The 19,698-nt window shown below is 36.9% G+C and overlaps 3 protein-coding genes across 9 annotated transcripts in view; 2 read left to right on the forward strand and 1 right to left on the reverse strand.

Moving 5' to 3' along the window:
• Window positions 1–10,509, forward strand: part of LOC143652387 (calaxin-like) — a 29,880-nt gene extending 19,371 nt beyond the window's left edge. The window contains exons 3-7 of one of the 4 annotated variants that reach the window (XM_077123988.1): window positions 656–760; window positions 2,933–3,126; window positions 4,720–4,824; window positions 7,760–7,818; window positions 10,076–10,509. In XM_077123988.1, the coding sequence (XP_076980103.1) occupies window positions 656–760; window positions 2,933–3,126; window positions 4,720–4,824; window positions 7,760–7,816 (461 nt within the window). In that variant the 3' untranslated portion in view covers window positions 7,817–7,818; window positions 10,076–10,509. Of the gene's footprint in view, window positions 1–655; window positions 761–2,932; window positions 3,127–4,719; window positions 4,825–7,759; window positions 7,954–10,075 lie in introns of those variants that run through there. The other 3 variants (XM_077123994.1, XM_077123981.1, XM_077123993.1) reach the window with 3 other exon arrangements.
• RBM48 (RNA binding motif protein 48) lies at window positions 782–19,108 on the reverse strand. 3 transcript variants are annotated; one of them, XM_077123953.1, is made up of 6 exons: window positions 18,508–19,108; window positions 17,195–17,385; window positions 15,383–15,528; window positions 9,899–10,467; window positions 8,224–8,320; window positions 782–1,579 (listed from the first exon to the last, which is right to left on the reverse strand). In XM_077123953.1, exons 1-5 carry the CDS (start codon window positions 18,616–18,618, stop codon window positions 8,234–8,236), a joined length of 1,104 nt encoding a protein of 367 aa, XP_076980068.1. In that variant the 5' UTR covers window positions 18,619–19,108; the 3' UTR covers window positions 782–1,579; window positions 8,224–8,233. The 3 variants fall into 3 exon arrangements, with proteins under 3 accessions (XP_076980068.1, XP_076980062.1, XP_076980073.1); XM_077123947.1 differs by lacking the exon at window positions 782–1,579 and having other exon boundaries at window positions 2,933–8,320; XM_077123958.1 differs by lacking the exons at window positions 782–1,579; window positions 17,195–17,385 and having other exon boundaries at window positions 2,933–8,320; window positions 18,508–18,619.
• The window catches only part of PEX1 (peroxisomal biogenesis factor 1), a 70,042-nt gene continuing 69,265 nt past the window's right edge, over window positions 18,922–19,698 (forward strand). The window contains exon 1 of one of the 2 annotated variants that reach the window (XM_077123918.1): window positions 18,922–19,119. In XM_077123918.1, coding sequence (XP_076980033.1) covers window positions 18,991–19,119 — 129 coding nt within the window. In that variant the 5' untranslated portion in view covers window positions 18,922–18,990. The remainder of the gene's footprint in view (window positions 19,120–19,698) is intronic. The other variant, XM_077123935.1, reaches the window with a different exon arrangement.

The following is a 19,698-nucleotide window of genomic DNA, read 5'->3' on the forward strand; positions in this document are numbered from 1 at the left end:
GGTCTTCTACAATTTCTTTCAGTGATGTTTTGTAGTTTTTAGTGTACAAGTCTTTCACATAATTGGTTCAATTTATTTCTAGATTTTTTTTTTAGATGCTATTGTAAATACAACTCTTTTCTTGATATATTTTTAAGGTATACAGTTTTTTTTTACATAGTATTCACCTGTGAAACCATTCACCACAATTAAAATAATGAGCATATCCATTACTCCCCAAAAAGTAAATAATATTTCAACCTGTTTTCTATAGGAAAATACTAAGATTTCATTGGTAAGTTAAAAAAAAGTACCATTAGTAACTTAACTTTAAGTAGTATTATACAAACCTTCATAAAAGAATTTTTGCCAGTCTTTTTACAAAAAAAAGCAAAACAAAACAGGTATTATCACATTGAATAGCTCCACTGTTGATCTTCTTGGCTTTTAATTATCATACAAAACACCACAAATGAAGGTCATGGAGGAGAATGATTCTTTTTTTCCTCTTAAAAGCTAGAGGAAAATAATTCCAATAATTTTGTTTTTTGCAAGAAAGACTGTGCCAAAACATTGTCCCTCATTTGGGGAGAAAAGTTTTATTATCTATCCATACATAATGTTGTATTATAAAATAGCTCTAAATTACAACACACATACTTTTTTGTTGTTTCAGTGTTTTTTGTATTTGATAAAGACAATGATAATCGCATAAATGTAAAAGAGTGGGTCAAAGGATTATCAGTGTTTCTTCGAGGGACTTTTGAAGAAAAACTGAAGTGTAAGATTTCTGTATGTGATTACTTCTTAGTATACATATTATCAATTTTGTATTTAATGAAGGCTTCAATTTTTAAAAAGTATAAAATCAGTGTTTTCTAAAACAACCTTGTAACTATAGTTCACAATGGCTTAAAAGGAGATTAAATGTTACCATTTTAGTAACTTTAAGTAGTATTATACAAACCTTCATTAAAGAATTTTTGCCAGTCTTTTTACAAAAAAAAAGCAAAACAAAACAGGTATTATCACATTGAATAGGTCATTGGGACTCCCCAGCCCAGAATCACCAAACACTTCCCTCAGTGGTCTCTAGGATGCTGCTTTGGCTTAAGGCCCAGTCGAAGAACAGTGACTAAGAGTCAGGACATGTGCCAATGGCTAGGTTTCTGAGGCTGCTCCTGGGCCCAGCAGTAAATGAATCTTGATATTGCCAAGGCTACAGGATGAGGAGGAATTGTGCATATGTCACTTAGGGGCTCCCCTTGTCTTTTAATCAAAGAAAATGTGAGGGGTCGACCCAAGGGAGGTAAAGCACACATAAACCACTGGGCATTAATGCTCTATAGTGTTAGAGGTGATCTTGACGAATGAAGATAGGAAAGAGAAAAGTGGAAGCAAAAAGGTTGAGGACAGAAACATCCAAAAGAGGATGTTTATTAATGAAGCTTCCTACAGAAAAGGTTAGGAATTCCAAAAACAAATCTCCCAATTCCCAACTTTACCTACAAATAGTATCTACCTCACCTCACCTGTACAACTGGTATATATATATTTCCTATGCTTTAAATCTCTGGTGTCAGGATCTGGATGGGGAACCCTGGAAAGAGAATAGGAGCAATTTAAAATAGTTTTCAAGAAAACAAAAAGCTTAAGGTATCAAATTTCTTAAGAAAAAAAACTGCAGAGTTCTGTGTAAATATAATGTACAGTTTTATCCCTTCTTGTTCTGTCACTTGAATATGAATTTGGGAATTTGGGAAAATGGAGATCCCTGAATTAAATGCACATTTTAAAATGATGGCAGCATTTTAAAAATCATGAACTTTTTGTGATATTTATGAACATTTTATTTCTGTTATGTGCCATTTTTTTTTTCTTTTTAACCTGTTTCCTTTGTTCTATTTTTCCTGGGATAACATTCAAATATAGTTTACACTGAAGTTTGTTGCAGTGTTTTTCTCCAAAAGTCTCACTGAGAAGTTAAAAGTTGTTTCATGGAAGTAAATTCGTTGTGGCAATAGTGATACTTTGTGAAAGTAGTTGTGAAGTTGAATGCCACTATGCTTGGTTGCACAGAATTACATTATCACAAAAATTTCTTTTTCTAATCCCATTTCCTAAAAATGTTTATATACATTTAAATATGTTAATTTTGGGAAAATGCTACTTCTAGTAGGATTGTTTTGCAAACTTATAAGTATGCTATAGATTGGAGAAACTCCACAGAGAGACACAGCTAATCTAATACCCTGGAGTTTTATTCCTGATCCTATTGCTTTTGTGAAATCATTTAACCAAACTAAAAATTCCTTAAGAGTTCCTTCACTGCTGTATGCCCAGGACCTAAGTAAGGACATTTGTCGGACGAATGAGTGAACTGTGATAGTATTTACACAGTGAAATGGAAGACATGGGCTCTTCAGGGAGAAATTTAATAATTTTGGATTATGCAGATGAGTACGCCCCAAAGAAATGGATTTACTTTCCTAATATAATGACAAATGTTCTTTGTCACTGACTGATGTAGTGGAATGTATATTTCTTTTTTGAACTCTATGTAAGAAGAAATTTGTAATATTGATTAATCCATATATGTGTGTGTGTGTATGTATACATGTATGTGCATAAATGTATGAACATTTGGATGAACAAAGATTTCAAAAATATGTATCTCCTTTATTGCAGCTTCATAAACATTTTTAAACCCTCAATTTCTAAGTCCAGAAATCATAAGCTTTTCTTTATATATTCCAAGAGGTATTTAATCGTGTAGAAATAAGTGTAACAAAGGATGCTTTATTCTAAAATTCTGCTATCACATAGCAGATTAAAGCAGTAATCTTATGCTTTATAAACTGTTTTAACCTTTATTATATATTAAAATAATGAAGGAGAAGATAAATGACATTTTAACTGTTCTCAAAGTTATAAATTTTTTTGTTCTTGAAAGTCTGTTTTGAAGTTTATTATTTGAATGGTGCTGGTTACATTTCTCGAGAAGAAATATATGATATGTTGAAGAACAGTCTACATCAGCAATCATCTGAAGAAGAGACTGATGAAGGAATAAAAGAGTTGGTAGATATAACACTGAAGAAAATGGTAAAGATGAAAAGCTTCAATTCATTACACTCATCATTTTGGGTAAAGCTAAAGGAAGAAATGACTTATTTTCCTCTGTAATGAATGTAACCTACATGAAGGCAGGAGTTTGTTTTCTTTGCTACTCTATCCATGTCTAGAACAGTGCCTGGCTCTTAGTGGGTGCTCATAGTTGTTTATTGAATGGCTGATTGATTGAATGAGTCACTATACAAAATGAATTACTTTTTAAATTTTATAATGTTTTACTGTCATTTAATTTGGGGAAGGCCAGATTTAATTCACATAAAAGTGGATGCTGCCTTCATGACTTCACCTCTCATCCATCTGAACACTCAGTAGGAAAATAACATAATAATAAAAATAGCTGACCACGATAAAGTGTTTACTATAAACATATGAACTCATTTTATCCTCTGAACTAGAAAGTATTATTCAACTTTTGCAGATGAGAAAACTGAAGAACTGGTAGATTAAATAATTTACTCAGGGTCAAACTAGAAAATGGGATGCAGACTCCATCTTTCAATAAAATCTAGAAAATCTCTTTATTATGGACATGGTGACTTTTATCCTTTTCTTACTCTAGGACCCTTAATTGCATACTAGTGGGTATAGGGCAGCCCAGGCCTGGCTTACCTACATTATCTGGAGTTTAGGAAAGAAACAAAGATGGCAGGGGTGGAGATGTGGGAAAGGAGAGCTACTTCTTTAGCATCTCAGATTCAGCTAATACAGCCTCCAGAGTAACCTCTTCTGTTAGATGTACACTCAATAGCTGCTGCTAGGGCTGAGGGAAGACTTCTTGAAGAAACAGCTATGTTCCCCAAGTACCTGTCCCTTTTCTTTTTTGAAAGGAAATGTTACGGAGTAAAACTTTTCCTGACACTTATTCACACCTTTCTCTAGATTAGACTCTCAGCAACCCTTAACTTATGTTCAGAAATTAAAAAGTGAGGACTCACCAAGTCAAATCCAAATTCATTTAAACAGTTAAAAGCATTCATAATCTATCCCCCATCCTATATCCCATATTAAATCTCCACTTAATCTCCATAGTCCATTCCAATTTGTTCCAGCACATACAAGTCTGTCATCTTACTAACTTGTACACCTGATTATTATTATAACTCAGGCTGGACCATTCTTCTGCATTTCTTCCCCATACCTCTCCACATACATGAATCCCAACCTTCCTTAAAAACCCAGCAGTGCTCTGTGAGACATTTTTCTTATCATTCTAGCCCATCCTGAACCGTTACTGTTACAATTCCCAGCACCTTGCAACCTTAACAAAACAACTTCACTTTTATTCTTTTTACATGAGACTCCCAAGTAAGAGATCCTTTGAGGAACAAGTTCTATTACTAAAAATTAAGCTTGAAAATTATTGCCCTTTTGCACTTTATCATAGATAGCAATATAACAGGTTTGCAAGAGTCTAAGCACTTTCAGGCCGAGGCATATTTTCTTCTAAAATAACCCAGGTATGCCTAGTACAAAAATAAGAATAAAATGGTCTCCATCAAAAAACAACAACTTGATTTAAGGAAATAAATCTTTTGTCTAGATAGCTACTTGTTATGTAAACTTAAAAACTTTTATTATCTATCAAGAAAGCATCTTCTCCCGTAGGATTATGACAACGATGGCAAGATATCTTTTGCAGACTTTGAAAAAGCAGTAAGAGAAGACAGACTTTTGCTGGAGGTATTTGGACCATGTTTACCAGAAGCAAAGGTATAGTTACAAGTGCCAATACCCTGAATGGTTGAGGGAAAATTTAAGCAACTTAATAACTATAAAATAAGGGTCAGAAAAGTCATATCTGCTAGATGCCTTCTCCACAGGGCTTCAGCCCACTGGTTTAGATGAAATCCTAGCAACCACGAAGGGCTTGGCCCCATCCTAGTGTTTGTGGCCCCAAGACATTAGTGATTATTTAAGTAACTAAATTCACAGACTTTCGTTGAGCTTGTAACTTGTAGCCACATACAATTGCTGTTTTCTTTTAATTATGATGATGATATTTTCCTAAACCAAAACCAGGGTGTATTGGCTTGCTTTATGTAACAGGATATTGAATAAAGAAAGTTACGTAGTTATAGCAGGCACTAGGAGAATAATTGATCTCTCTCAATCCAACTGTTCTAGTTTGTTAGCTGCCAGAACGCAATATACTAGAAATGGAATGGCTTTTAAAAAGGGAATTTAATAAGTTGCTAGTTCACAGTTCTAAGCCTGAGAAAATGTCCCAATTAAACAACTGTATAGAAATGTCCAGTTACAGGCATCCAGGCAAAGATACCTTGATTCCAAGGAGGCCAACAAAGTTCAGGGGTGCTCTTTCAAGTGAGAAGGCACATGGAGAACACAGAGCTTCTCTCTCATCTGGAAAGGCACATGGTGAACACAGTGTCATCTGCTAGCTTTCTCTCCTGGTTTCCAGTTTCATGAAGCTCCCCTGGAGGCATTTTCCTTCTTCATCTCTAAAGGTCGCTGGCTCTTGGACTGTCTGCTTCGTGGTGCTGCAGCATTCTCTGCTCTCTCCGAATCTCCTCATTCTCCAAAATGTTTCCTCTTTTATAGGACTCCAGAACTTTATCAAGATCCACCCAATGGGTGGAGACATGTTGTCACTTAATCCAGTTTAACAACCACTCTTGATTAATTCGTATCTCCAGGGATATGATCTGATTACAGATTCATACATACAGTATTGAATAGGGATTATTCTGCCTTTATGAAATGGGATTTAGATTAAAAACATGGCTTTTCTAGGGGACATACATCCTTTCAAACCATACACACTGTTGTCAAGTAAGTTTTTAGAATTTTGGACATAGGTATAGTATTTTATTTGTATCATGGTTTTTCACATATGAATGACAAAAATTTTCTGAGCTGGGTCAGCCTAATAATTGACTTGGCTCATAAAAATTCCTTCCTAATTCTTCCTTTGATTCATTAGCTTGGTAAACAATTTGTTCTGTAGTAACCTGATTTATATCATGGTTTGGTGAGTGTTCTAGTTTGCTAGCTGCTGGAATGCAATATACCAGAAACAGAATGGCTTTTAAAAGGGAGAATTTAATGAGTTGCTGGTTTACAGTTCTAAGGCCGAGAAAATGTCCCAATTAAAACAAGTCTATAGAAATGTCCAATCAAAGGCATCCAGGAAAAGATACATCGGCCTTCTTGGTTCAAGAAGCCCGATGAAGTTCAGGGTCTCTCTCTCTCAAGTGAGAAGGCACATGGCGAACACAGTCAGGGCTTCTCTCTCAGCTGGAAGGGCACATGGCGACCATGGCATCATCTGCTAGCTTTCTCTCCTGGCTTCCTATTTCATGAAGCTCCCCAGGAGGTGTCTTTCTTCTTCATCTCCAAAGGTCGCTGGCTGGTGGACTCTCTGCTTGGTGGTGCTGCAGCATTCTCTGCTCTCTCTAAATCTCTCTGAATCTCTCTGAATCTCTCATTCTCCAAAATGTTTCCTCTTTTATAGGACTTAAGAAACTAATCAAGACCCACTCAAATGGGTGGAGACATGTCATCCCCTAATCCAGTTTAATAACCATTCTTAACTAAATCACATCAACCAGGGAGATGATCTCATTACAGTTTCAAATATACAGTATTGAATAGGGATTATTCTACCTTTAAGAAATGAGATTTATATTAAAACATGGCTTTTCTTAGGGGGCATACTTCCTTTCAAACCAGCACAGTGAGTTAACATGCAAGATATAAAGATGTTCTTAGCCATCTCAGCTCCTCTCTAACTTTTGGCATTGTAGTTTATTCCCTAAATTCTACATTTTAATCCTATCTGGAAATGTATGGTAGAAAAGCTATGTGTGAAGTGTAGACTTCTAACTTGAGACCGATGGCTGAAAACACTGTAGAATAATGGACCGGATTGGAGTTAACTGCCTAGGATGGAACAACAGTTCTTCAGTGGCTTTCAGTGTTCACGTGCAGCCCAGTCATCTAGAGCCTTGCCACTCAAAGTGTAGCCTGTGCAACAGCAGTAGTAGCATCACCAGGGAGTTTGTAAGAAATGGAGACGCTCGGGCCCTATCCAAAACTAACTGAATCTGCATTTTAACAGGATCCTGAAGTGATTCATAGCACCTTAAAGCCTGAGAAACCCTCATCTAGACAGGGTTACTCCTTCCAATTCCATGTTCTAATCTTTTACATTATATATCTGCAAAAAATAAATATTTAGTTAGCTAAAATGCAAATAGGGCCTAACCTCTTGCGTGCAGTTTCTTTTAGTACTATTTAGTGCCATCCTAGCAAATTTGCATCCATAGGCTATGAAAACTGAAATTTAATTTTATTAACTGACTATGTTCAAATTCAGTCCACTGGGCAATAGGCCCTTAAGGATACAAGAAAAGAAAAACAGGCACACAATTCGTATGGGTCTTCTCAAAGTAATCAATTAAAAAAAAAAAAGGAAACAGCCTGGACAAACGTTAATTTCCAATTGTGTGGTCCAATGACAGAAAAAAGTAGATGTGCCAAAAGTGAAAGAAACCTAGCATTTACAAGTTCTAATTTGTTTTTTATTGCTATAGACCAAGTAAATTATTCTTATAAGCTAAACAAAGCATGTAAGATTCTAATTTCAGCTTTATTCTAATCATTTGTTAACTTTTTTACTTTACAGAATTGTCTTGACTTTGAAGCCCTGGCATTCAGAAACATCCTGACTTCTAGTATTTGAATGTGAATTACTAAATACTTGTAGAAGAAAATCAGAAATGGAGCCTGATGTCTAAATTTGATTTATATTTGATTTCTATATTTGGTTTCTATATTTGATTCAATTAGTTAATATACAGTTATTATAATATGAGATAATGAAAAAATTGCAATAATACTATAAAATGAGGTAATGAAAAAAATTTGAGAGGTAATGTTATATGACAGTTTCTGCAATTTTAAGATATGAATCAAAATAATAACATCTATAATAAGGAATGACAAATTATAATTTTTAAAAAACAATAATATATTAGATAAATAGCTTAAATGAAATTATAAAGAGAAGTGCATTACAAAATAACAGCACTAAAATCTCTTAAAGATTTAAAATGATAGACTAAAAATAAAGAGTAAGTATTAATTTACTACTGGCAATCTATATCCTTCTTCTTTGCTTTAATGGATGGCCTGTATGTACATCTTCCTGGTTGTTCTTTGAAGGCTTTGGCACAGAAGAAATGACCTAGTTTAAAAAAAGAGAACCTTTAAAACTTAAGTTTTTTTATAGTAAAGGGCAAATCATCAGTTAGAAGAGGCAGGAGATACATCCACTAATTCAATCCTTATTGTTACACTTGAACCAGAGTTGGCCCACGTGTATAACTTAGGCACAAAACAAAAAGTTTTCTGACTTAACATTAATGAGAATAAAATTTAACAAGAAAAAAAAATGAGGGGTGGACAGTGAACATATTCTCTATTTTAGCATTTCTTTATAGATCTAAAGTCCTTGTTATTTTATGGATACAGATATCTTGTTATGTATAACTTGAAACAGTTAAAATGTTTGATATTTTTAGAGACAGGAGGCTTGAGAGAAGGAAATGGAAATGTAATATGTGGAGAAATGAGTAGTAAACTGTATAATCCTTCATTTTCTTAGGGAAAAATGAAAACCAAAGTACATCATCAGAAAACAGTAAACAATTAAGTCAAACCAGAGTAAGACAGTCTTCATAGGGAGTTATTAGAAATTGTAGTAAATTGTATTTAGTATTTCTCTTTTTTCTGTGCTTAAGAATGATTGTATTCTTCAAAATGCAATCAGCTCTGGGTGAGACAGCTATATATCTATGCCTCAGTTCAGCTATATATGAAGGAAATAAGGGTGACAGCATAAACTAAAAATCTTAAGAAAGCAAAGAAATTTAGTCCATGGGTTTTTACTATTATAAAACAACCCCTCATCCTTAATCAGATATTAATTTTCAGGTAGAAAATTTACATAAAAGAAATTAAACTACCCTAGCCTCCATCATAAATCACATTAGAAAATAAATGTGCAACATAGAAATAAAAAGCACTTTCTAAACCTTGGAGTTAAAATAAGAGAATGGTTTTTCACCATCAGTTTATGATTTCCCAATGTCCTACCCCCAGTAGGAAAGGTATCATTCAAAATCTAATCAAATATTAACTCTTTTACTTGAGCTTAGGAATAGAAAGTGAATATGTAAATATGTAAAAAAAAATAATATTAATAATGTAAAAAAATCCTACTTAAATAGCATGATTAGTTCTAATCTTTTAAGTTTATATTTGAAATGCAAAATTTAAAGTCCAATCTTTAGAACTCTCTCCATCTATGGCTATCTTTCTCACAGAAGCAAAATAAGTATTTTGCAATTGATATAATTTGTAATAACTTTGAATTTAGGAGAATAAATAATTTGTAATAATTTTCCTTTACTACAGTGGTTCTTAATTTTGCCTCATATTAGAACCATCTGTTGAGCTCTAAAAGGAAGGAGAGCTTGAACTCCATCCTCAGAGACTGATTTAACTGTTTGAAAGCATGACTTTAATATTTATCTAAAGTGATATAAAATATATTCTGTCCATTGTTTAAAGCAAGGATTAATGGTATCAGAGCAAATTTTTGTTAGTCAAATTCAGTTAATTCAACAAAGAAAACTAAAAAAAAATAAAAAGTGAAAAAAAAGTACAAGATTAAAATTCCCTCAGGTAATTCTCCATTTAGTTACTTGTTAGTCTTATAACCAAGTGGTCCCTTACAACAGTGTCTTTTAAATGATCTTACCTCTTTAAGTTTATTCCGAATTAAGTTTGCCGTTGTATTCAATGAGTCATCATGCATATCCACTTTAGGTATATCTGGTAATAGAGGCCCAATCAAAACCTCACTACTACTCGTGCTTGTTTCAAGAAAAGTTCCAAGTCTATAATCATCTTCCCTTCTTCTTTTCCGCTCTTGCAGCTGGGTTGTCCTAGGCATAAATCTGTCAATTGCCTCTGAAAAAGTAATAATCTTCTGTGCATCAGGACAGGCTAATGACTTTTTAAAATTTTTCATCTGTATCTTCTGCAAAGACTTATCGTAGTTATAATGCTCCATTGTTGCATCATGGTTTCTACCATCCTGAGAAGCATGTGATGCTGTGTTCACATGTTCCCCTGATGAACATGTACATTTTGAGGAGAAAAAACATAAAGGCAATTCATAGGAATAAGGAAGACATGGATTTGAGTTGCCAGTAGAAGTGTTCAACGTGGCTGCACAAAATCCAGACATCTCCGAATGGAAGTCTCGTCTAAAATCTTTTCTGTCTTTATGCTCTATAACCAGTTTCTTCTTTGTCATGTAATGTTCTTTATATTACAATATTAAAAATAAAGGGAAGGAAATAGAAATGGTTCATTTACTGTTTTCACATTTCAGAATCAAATACCACTCTAAAAAATTTGTCTTGAGCAGGCAACATATTTAATGGCTTAAAAGCAAAAAAAAAAAGGGGGGGATACAGTGTGTCAAGTCCACCCTTTTCTTACTCCCCACCTGCCTAACTTCTACCGCCTATCAGTAATAATCACAATTCTTAATTTCTTCTTTATCTAATATATCTTACTTTTCTTCCTCCCATCCACACCTCTTTTTCTCCCCAATCAAAATATAATTTGTAATAACCATTTCCCTGCACCTTTTCTTTTTCCACTTAACTGTGTACCTTGGAGTCTTTACAAGTCATTACATAGAAAGCTACTGCTTTTATGTACATCTTCAGAGTATTCTACCATAAGGATGTATCATGCTGCTTAGTTTGTGTTTGTTTACTTCTAAAGGAGGCACTATGCTGAGCTCACTATTAGGGCCTTCTACAGACCTCTTTCCTGGGCTATCCTCCCAAATGCAGACTGTGTCACAAGAATGGAGTGTGAAAATGTGGTCAAGATGAAATAAGATTGGCAACAGATTATTAATTGTTGAGGCTATTAGTATATGGGAAGTATAGTATCTTAATCTTCTACCTTTATATGTTTTAAGTTTTCCATAATAGTTTTTAAAAGGAAAAATCATGTATGCAAATATAATGTGTAAATCCTAGAATACTGCAGATGAAAGAGAACATAACTGAAATGTCAAAGGCCAAACAAACCATAGTTAAAAAAACAAAGAACAACTAGATGCCAGGTCCACTTCATGAGGAAAGAATAGTTTCTTCAACAAATGCTGCTGGGAAAACTGAATAATCATAAGCAAAAGGATAAGGTGGACCCCTAGCTCTCACCATGTACAAAAATTGACTCCCAGTGGGATCAACAACCTAAATATAAGAGCTAAAACTATAAAAATGTTAGAAGAAACCACAGGGAAATAGCTTCACATTATCAAGGAAGTGAAAAGACAACCAACAGAAGGGGAGAAAATAATTACTATTCATATAGCTGCTAAAGGTTTAATGTCCAGAATTTATAAAGAACCCTAACAACTCAACCACAAGAAGACAAACAATCCAACTAAAATATAGGCAAAGCACTTGAGTAGATATTTCTCATAAGAGGATTTATAAATGGCCAATAAACACATGAGAAGATGCTCAACATCATTAACCATTAAGGAAATGCAAATCAAAACCACAGTAAGATACCATTTTATACCCAATGGCATGGCTATTATTAAAAGATCAGAAAATAACATGTGCTAACAGGATGTGGACAAATAGGAGCCCTAGTACATTACTGGTATGTAAAATGATGCAGCTGGTGTGGAAAACAGTTTGGCAGTTCCTCAAAAAGTGAAGCATAGAACTACCATATAGCCTGGCAATCCCACATCTAGGTAAATACCCACAAGAATTGAAAGCAAGGACCTGAACAGATATTTGTGCTCCAATGTTCACAGCAGCATTATTCACAGTAGCAAAAAGGTGGAATTCACCTAAATGTCCATCAACTGACAATGGATAAGCAAAATGTGGTACACACATACAATGGTATATGATTCAACTATAAAATGGAATGAAGTTCTGATAACATGCTGTAGCATGGATGAACCTTGAAGATATTATGTTGAATGAAATAAGTCATAACACAAAAGGACAGATATTATATGACTCTACTTATATGAAGCAAGTAGAAAATGCAAACTTATGGAGACAGAAAGTAGATTAGAGGTTACCAGAGGCATGGAGAGAGACAATGGGGAGTTAATGCATAACAGGTTTAGGGTTTCTGTTTGGAGTGACAGAAAAGTTCTGGTTATGGAAGGTCATAAAGGTGGCACAACATTGTGGTTGTGAATTGTATTCCTGAGAGTGGGTGAGATGGGAAACTTTATATTGTATACACATTTCTGCAATTAAGAAAGAGAGACTAAAGAAACAATAAGAATTAAATGCAATACAGTATCCTAGACTGGATCCAATAATGGAGGAGAAAATACCCAAAGACATTATTGGGATAAATGAAAAGAAATGGAATAGAAACTTTATATCAATGCTTTATTTCATGAACTTGATAACTGTACATAATGAGACTATATAAGTGAAATCCTTGCTCTTAAAGAGTATGATATACACAACCTACTTTCAAATGTCTAGAAAATTGAAAGAAAGAATATATAATGAATATGGCAAAATGTAAAAAGGAGGAATACCTGGAAATTTGAGTAGGGACTATAATTTGAGTAGGGACTAAAACAGTACTATATCATGCTGCCACTCAATGCTGGAGCAACACAGACTAATTCTGAGGAGGTCAGTTTAGGGCAAAAAAGGTCTTAAGAGGAAAGGGAACAAAGAATGAAGATGATGCTAGGGTTCAATTCTCAACATAGGATGAATAAAGCAGTTAAAAATAAGCTCTGGAGGTGCAACAGTGGCTCAGTGGCAGAATTCTTAACTGCCATGCTGGAGACCTGGGTTTGATTCCTGGAGCCTGCCCATGCCAAAACAAAAACAAAACCTAAATAAATAAATTAGCTCTGGACAGACAATCCAAAGACTTGGATTCTAATCCCTATTTTGTCCCTAATTACCTCTAGAAATATAAGCCAGCCACAAACTTTCTGAGCTTTAGTTCCCTCACCTATAAAAAAATACGATGTGGGTCAGATAATCTCAAAGCTCTTTCTCCACCCTAATATTTGTACTTTCCTTTGTCACACACATACACACACATGTTTAACCTGATGCTGGTTATTTTCATATCTCATAAGTTAAAGTTTAGTATCTAAAAATGACCAGGGACTCTCAACAGCTCTCAACGGATTTCCAAGTAAGTTTCCCAAGGGTCCTCCCACTTTTCTTCTTGCCCATTCATTTCTCTCTTCAACAATATCACATACTACTTGTCCAATTGGCCGTAAACTCATTACACTGAATAGTTGTGTGGACACCGAGTTTGTCTTTCAACTAACAAGTGGAAATGAGGTAATATGAGCCTCTAGTAATACCACACAAATTAAGAGAATTCTGACTTTTCTAGTCCTACAACCTATGTACCAGATCCCATGACTCCATTCCAGACACTTGGAATTTGCATCTGGGGAAATTCAATTGGCATTTGGGACATTTGGGTCATCTACTGGTCAAAAGTAGAAATTGCCCATTATGATTAGTAGTTGGTAACTACTCTGTAAATTATAATTGCTTCTCAAAGTATTGGCAAAGTCCCTTGAGGGATGGGAGAAAATATATGGAACTATTAAAATTTACCATCAGGGAATCCCCGATACTGTGTCAAACTTTAGGGATACCCAAATCAATAGGCAAGCCCTTGATCTTGAGGTTTACTCTTGTGAAGCTTATGTATGTAGCAGGGCTTAGTCTGCCAAGAGGTATGCCTAAGAGTTACTTCTGAAGGACCTCTCTTGTGGCTCAGATGTGGCCTCACTCTCTCTAAACCCAACTCTGCAAGTGAAATCATTGCCCTGCCCCCTACATGGGAGCTGGCATCCAGGGGTGAAAGTCTCCTTGGTGGTGTGGGAGATGACTCCAGCCCTGGAACCATAGGATCAACAATTACATCCTGACCAAAAGGGGGAAAAGAAGTGAAACTAATAAAGTATCAGTGGCTGAGAGTTTTCAAATAGAGTCGAGAAGCTACTCTGGAGGTTGCTCTTATGCAAGCTTCAGTTAAACATTGCTACCTATCATAACTTACCAAACCCCAACCAAAACCAATCCAGTCAATCCTAAAGAACACCTAGGGCAATAATAAGATTCTACAAAGGTTTCATGCACTAGTGTAACTTTCTAGAAGTATACAACCTCCAGATGGCTCCCTGAACCAGATAAGTCCTAAAACCTATAGGGTCCAACCTCTTCAGAACATCAGCTAGTTCCATCTTCCTATATTATTAACAGCTCCTTCCAACATAAATAAGTTAGAATGGCCACAGCCCAAATACCCCTAAAGAAAGAGACAGAAAGATCAAAGGTGATGGTGGAGTTATACAGAGAAGATAAGATTTAACAAAGGAATGTGATTGCTGAACCATTAAATTGACATTTCTTTTAGTCTCCAGTATCTTAGAGCAGCTAGAAGTAAAATACCTAAAATTGTGGAATTGTAACCCAGGCCAAACTGTGTAATCTGTTCTACAACCTAATCATAGTGCATGCTTTGAAATTTATTATTTATATATATGTTATTTTTCACAAAAAAGAAAAATGTCGATTGTGATAATAAAAAAGTATTTATTCCCTCTTGCCGTCTATATTCTGGAGTGGCCAGAAGGAAAAATCTGAGAGGATCATATAATAGCCCATGGCAAACTCTGGGATCTGTCCTGTAACTACTTGTTGAAGAATGCTGTGAAAACTATTGCTTTTTCCTTTCTTTGCTTTGTATATGTTATATTTACAATAAAAAAGTTTTAAAAAAAATTATAATTGCTTCTCACTGCCCTCAGCTCAAAGCCTTAATTCCTTAGCATGGGATACAAGGCCCCACATGATTCCCTTCCTGTCCGCTTTTCCAGTCTTATCTCTTACCAAAGCCTCTGTGCCTTGGTTATCCTGTACTACTTACAGTTTCTTATATGCAAGATACTCATGTATTCCTCTCAGCCTTTAAACATACTGCTTGGCTCAACTTTCCATCTGTTCCTTCCCCCTTTCGGCTAATATCTACTGATTACGTAAAAGTGCTGCACAGAACCCTGAATAATACTGAATATTGCGATCATTTACTTGCTTCTCCTTCCACTAAACTGGGCACTTCATGACAGTATTCCAAACAGTGTCTGACACACAGGAGGGGTTTAATAACAGGCTTCCCATACCTTTACTGTTAGTAGTTCTCACTATATAAACCTTTCTCTCTTGTAATTTCTTTCTAGTTTCTTCCACTGTTTCAAATTCTGGAGCATAGCAGACATGAAGCAATCCACCAAAGAAACTCTGTTCATCCATTTTTCTCTTGGCTGTCCTAAGCAGAAATACATGATAGCATGATTTATTAATATAAATTTACTTAAGGTAAAAGCTTACTATACAAGATTATCTAAAGAGCAAAGTCTATCTTTTCCTATGTGTATAGACCTTCTATGATATTAGAATCAAATTATGACATACTGATTATGGGTGGTATGGACCCTAGTAATCCAGTATTGTGGTAATATCTCAGTGCCTTTTTTCTCCCTTTCCCAGTGGTGTTAAAAGATGTTGAGCTAAGCCATCCACACATATCCAGATTCCCTTTAATCAATTTAGGCTGGCCTAAGGTACACTGCGTGTGGCCATGAAATAGCTTTTCTATGTGAAAAGCTAAATGACCCTTGAAAAGTTACTTCATACTAATTTAGCCTTTTTAGCATCTGTTCCTAAACTTTATTCATTAGTTTAAAAGTTAATCCATTATATTATTATTATATATAAAAGATTCATACATTAAAAGTTAATAATGGGCAGGCCACGGTGGCTCAGCAGGCAGACTTTTTGCCTGCCATGCCAGACACCTGGGTTCGATTCCCGGTACCTGCCCGTGGGGAGAAAAAAAAACATTAATAATTAAAATATTATCATTGTAAAACTTGCAATAATTTAAGAAATACTGAATATAAAGCAACCAATCAATGAGAAAACAAGGAGGATGGTATTCATTCAAGAAATATTTATTGAACATCTATATCTGACCAGGCTCTACTACAATAAATAAATACTTCTTCTGTGCCTATGTATAATAAGAAATATTATATTTATCATATGCCATGTCCTAATTGCTTTACATGAATTAACACTTCACACGACCTCATAATGAAACTGAGGCACAGGGAGATTATATAACTTGGCCAAGGTCACACAACTAGTTTTGGTGGAGCTAGAATTCAAATGCAAAAGCTTTAGAAAATATGTTTCCATAACCACTGGGAACTGGAAAGCTGACTGGGGAAGTGAGATTACATATAAGAGCAACACATGACTCCATAAAATCACATGCTTTTGTGCAGACAATGAGTGCTACTGGTAACACAGACAAGAAAATATGAATTGTAATAACCAGACAAAGATGGCTTTTGGAGCAGATTAGTGGCAAAATTAGGAATTAACAAAAAATGGATGAGGCATTTTATACTTTAATCTTATTGAAATGAGGGTTTATATAATATGGCAGGCTGCATAAATGGTGAAAATTCATTTAGGACTATAAAAATAAGAACCTCAAGAGCTAATGTTTATTGCATTCTGAATGGAAAATACTATGTGAAACCCTTACATGGACTACCTCATTTCAATCCTCATACAACCTCAAAAGGAGGTCCTTTTACCAGATGGGTCTTACAGAAGGAGAAAAAAACAACTTTTAAAAGGTTAAATAATTTGCCCAAGGTTATGAAGCTAGAAAGCAGTGGAAATGGAAAACTTACCCCAAACCCAATTTTTCATCTACTACACCTAACAGATAGTTGTTAATTTAAGCATAGGAGTGACATGATGGGAACAGTGTTTTGGTAAGGCTCATCTTTAAAAATGCTGGAGGAAAATAAGAGCCATACAGGGCTATGTTAGATTACTGGGTAATTCAGGAATGCCTGGGACCAGTTTGATAGCAATGGGGATGGAGGAAATGAAACACTATTTAACTTGCATATTACCTTGCACTTTGTAAATTCAGATATTTAATAAGATAAACTTCTGTAAATTCTTCTGCTGGGTATTCATCTAGAGCATTATATTGCTCAATCGCACCATATAAAGCAAATCGTTCAACTAATTCATTCATTGCTCCCACTGCAGGAACTCCTTGTATTATTAAGTACCGAGATTCCAAGTTGATTGTATATACCTAAAAGAAATGCAGTCATTAAATGAATTTCACAAATAAGCCTAGGGTAAATTTACCCTTATTTGTAAGAATAGGCTTTGAAAATAAAACTGTTCAACCCAATTTGCAGACAATACACAAAATTTTAAAAGTTGCCACTCTTTCTGCATAAAGAATAACTAGTTCCACATGGGAAGGCCTCTAATTAAAATATATACCAGACCACCTTCAGTAGACTTTTTCCAGACACTGAATCGTTAAAACGGATCATGTTATTGGGAACATTCACTCAACAAATATTTACTGAGTACTTACTTACCTTGTGCAAAGCAGTTATAAGAATGTAAAATACAAAGAATAAAGCAAAGCCCTTGTGCCAATTTGAAAATATTATGTACCCCAGAAAAGCCATCTTTTAATCCTGATCTAATTTTGTGGGAGCAGGTGTTTCTTTTCATCCCTATTCAGCACTGTAGGTTAGAAACATGATGAGATTATTTCCACGGGGATGTGACACGCCGGATTGTGGGCGTGACCTTTGCGTACATGGAGATGTGACTCCACCCATTCCAGGAGGGTCCTGATAAGATTACTAGAGTTTTTAAAAGGGGGAAACACTTCGGTGAAACGACAGGGCCAACAAAACTTCAGAGTAGAGCTGGCACAGAAACCAAAGTTTGGAAAACAGAGACTCGGATGTCTGGAGAAGCATGGGGCACAGCAGATATGGCCATGAGAGTCAAGCAAAACAGAACCTGGTGAGACTCAAGAGAAGCCAAGAGATGAAAGTCAGCCCTGGAAAAGCAAAGTGAGCAATCCGGATAGGAACAGAGAATAAAAGCAACCGGGCCCAGGAGCTAGGGACCAGCAAATGCCAGCTACGTGACTTCTCAGCCGACAAAGGCGTTCCTGTGAGCCGTGCCATTTCTGGTATATCACTTCCCGCAGCTTGCAAACTAACACAGCCCTGCTCTCACAGACCTGATGCTCGGGAAAATCTGTGGGGCCTGCCTGCCCCTCGGTTCTAACGCCCATATCCTATGAGAGATGAATATGACAATAGCCTTGTCCTTACTTAAAAATCTGGAGTGAATGCTCACTTAAAGCTACCGAGTTTGGCTAATGGAACCCATATCACTTTACCTTGACAGCGCGAGGCCGTCTACCGTCCCGATACTTTGCCCGCGAGTCGCACACCGCTCTCTGCACGTGGTGGTCGAACGAGCCCCCTAGTTCCCCACTACTCAACGCCATCTTGACAGCTTTGGCCCTGGGAGAGAGGACAACATCCGCTTTGCTGCGCTACTGTTTATCCAATGAGAGAGCAGAGGGCTCACGGCGCGCAGAGATTGGCTGGAGAATCGACAGCGTCGGCCATCGTTTCCTGTGAGCTGTGGTTCTGTGAACGAGGTACCGCCCCCAGCGGCGCGGAGGAGAGGCCGGGAAAGTGAGTGAAGGCTTTCTTGCCTCCCCTAAAGGACTCCGGGTCAGACTCGCCGGGAGAAAGGGGGCGGGGCCGCGGGGGCGGGCCGATCGATCTTCTCTGGGTCCGACGCCCTCAGCCTGCCCTGGTCCCAGTCGGCCGCGGCGCAAGGGTGGGTTACTCGGCTTCTGCGCTAGCTCGCGATGTGGGGCAGCTATCGCTTGGCAGGCGCTGGTGGAGGCGGAGCGGCCGTGAAGGTGATCTTCACCAACGCCCGCGACTGTTTCCTCCACCTGCCTCGGTGCCTCGTGGCTCAACTGCACCTCCTGCAGGTAACGCGCCGACCCGGGCAGGAACTTCCTGCCCGGATGCCGGACGGCCGCCTGAGGCCGGACGTGGCCGAGATGTTAGGGATGCGGCGGCAGCTCAGGCCTCTCTCCCCGCGGCTGGTCACTAGCTTACTTCCCGGCGCCGCCGGACCGTACGGAGGCCAAACTGGGGGCCCCTTTAGGGCAGGCCGGCCTGAACAGTCCTTGCATCCCATATCACGTCTAGAGCAGCCCGGGCCGTTAAATTTACGTACCTTATTCCAGGACTTCTCACTTTGGTGAAACTAGGCTTTTAAAAATGCCAAAATTCTACTTTTGCATTCAGAAATAGCCCTCACTTACAGTTTGGACAATCTCCTGAGAAGTCGCTTATTATTTTTAGATGTGTTTTTCCTGTAACCTATTTCCAGGTGCCTGCACCGTTGCCGTCCGGGCCTCAAGAGCAAAGGGCAGACTTGGATGTTAACAGGGACTGAACAGCGCCCACGAGCGGGAGAGGTTAATAAAATGATAGCTCTCTCGGCGCCGCTGGCCTACAGAGCACATATAAGGTGTGCCAGCAACCTACAGTGAATTATGCAT

This window comes from Tamandua tetradactyla, chromosome 1 (genome assembly GCF_023851605.1).
Source record: "Tamandua tetradactyla isolate mTamTet1 chromosome 1, mTamTet1.pri, whole genome shotgun sequence".
NCBI lineage: Eukaryota > Metazoa > Chordata > Mammalia > Pilosa > Myrmecophagidae > Tamandua > Tamandua tetradactyla.

Excerpts from the sequence above, each read along its gene's own strand:
- RBM48 (XM_077123953.1), bottom strand. The coding sequence starts at position 18,618 with ATGGCGTTGAGTAGTGGGGAACTAGGGGGCTCGTTCGACCACCACGTG. Across the intron at positions 17,386-18,507 it reads GACGGCCTCGCGCTGTCAAG|GTATATACAATCAACTTGGA; the intron begins GTAAAGTGATAT and ends CATTTCTTTTAG. Across the intron at positions 15,529-17,194 it reads CTGAATTTACAAAGTGCAAG|GACAGCCAAGAGAAAAATGG; the intron begins GTAATATGCAAG and ends ATTTCTGCTTAG.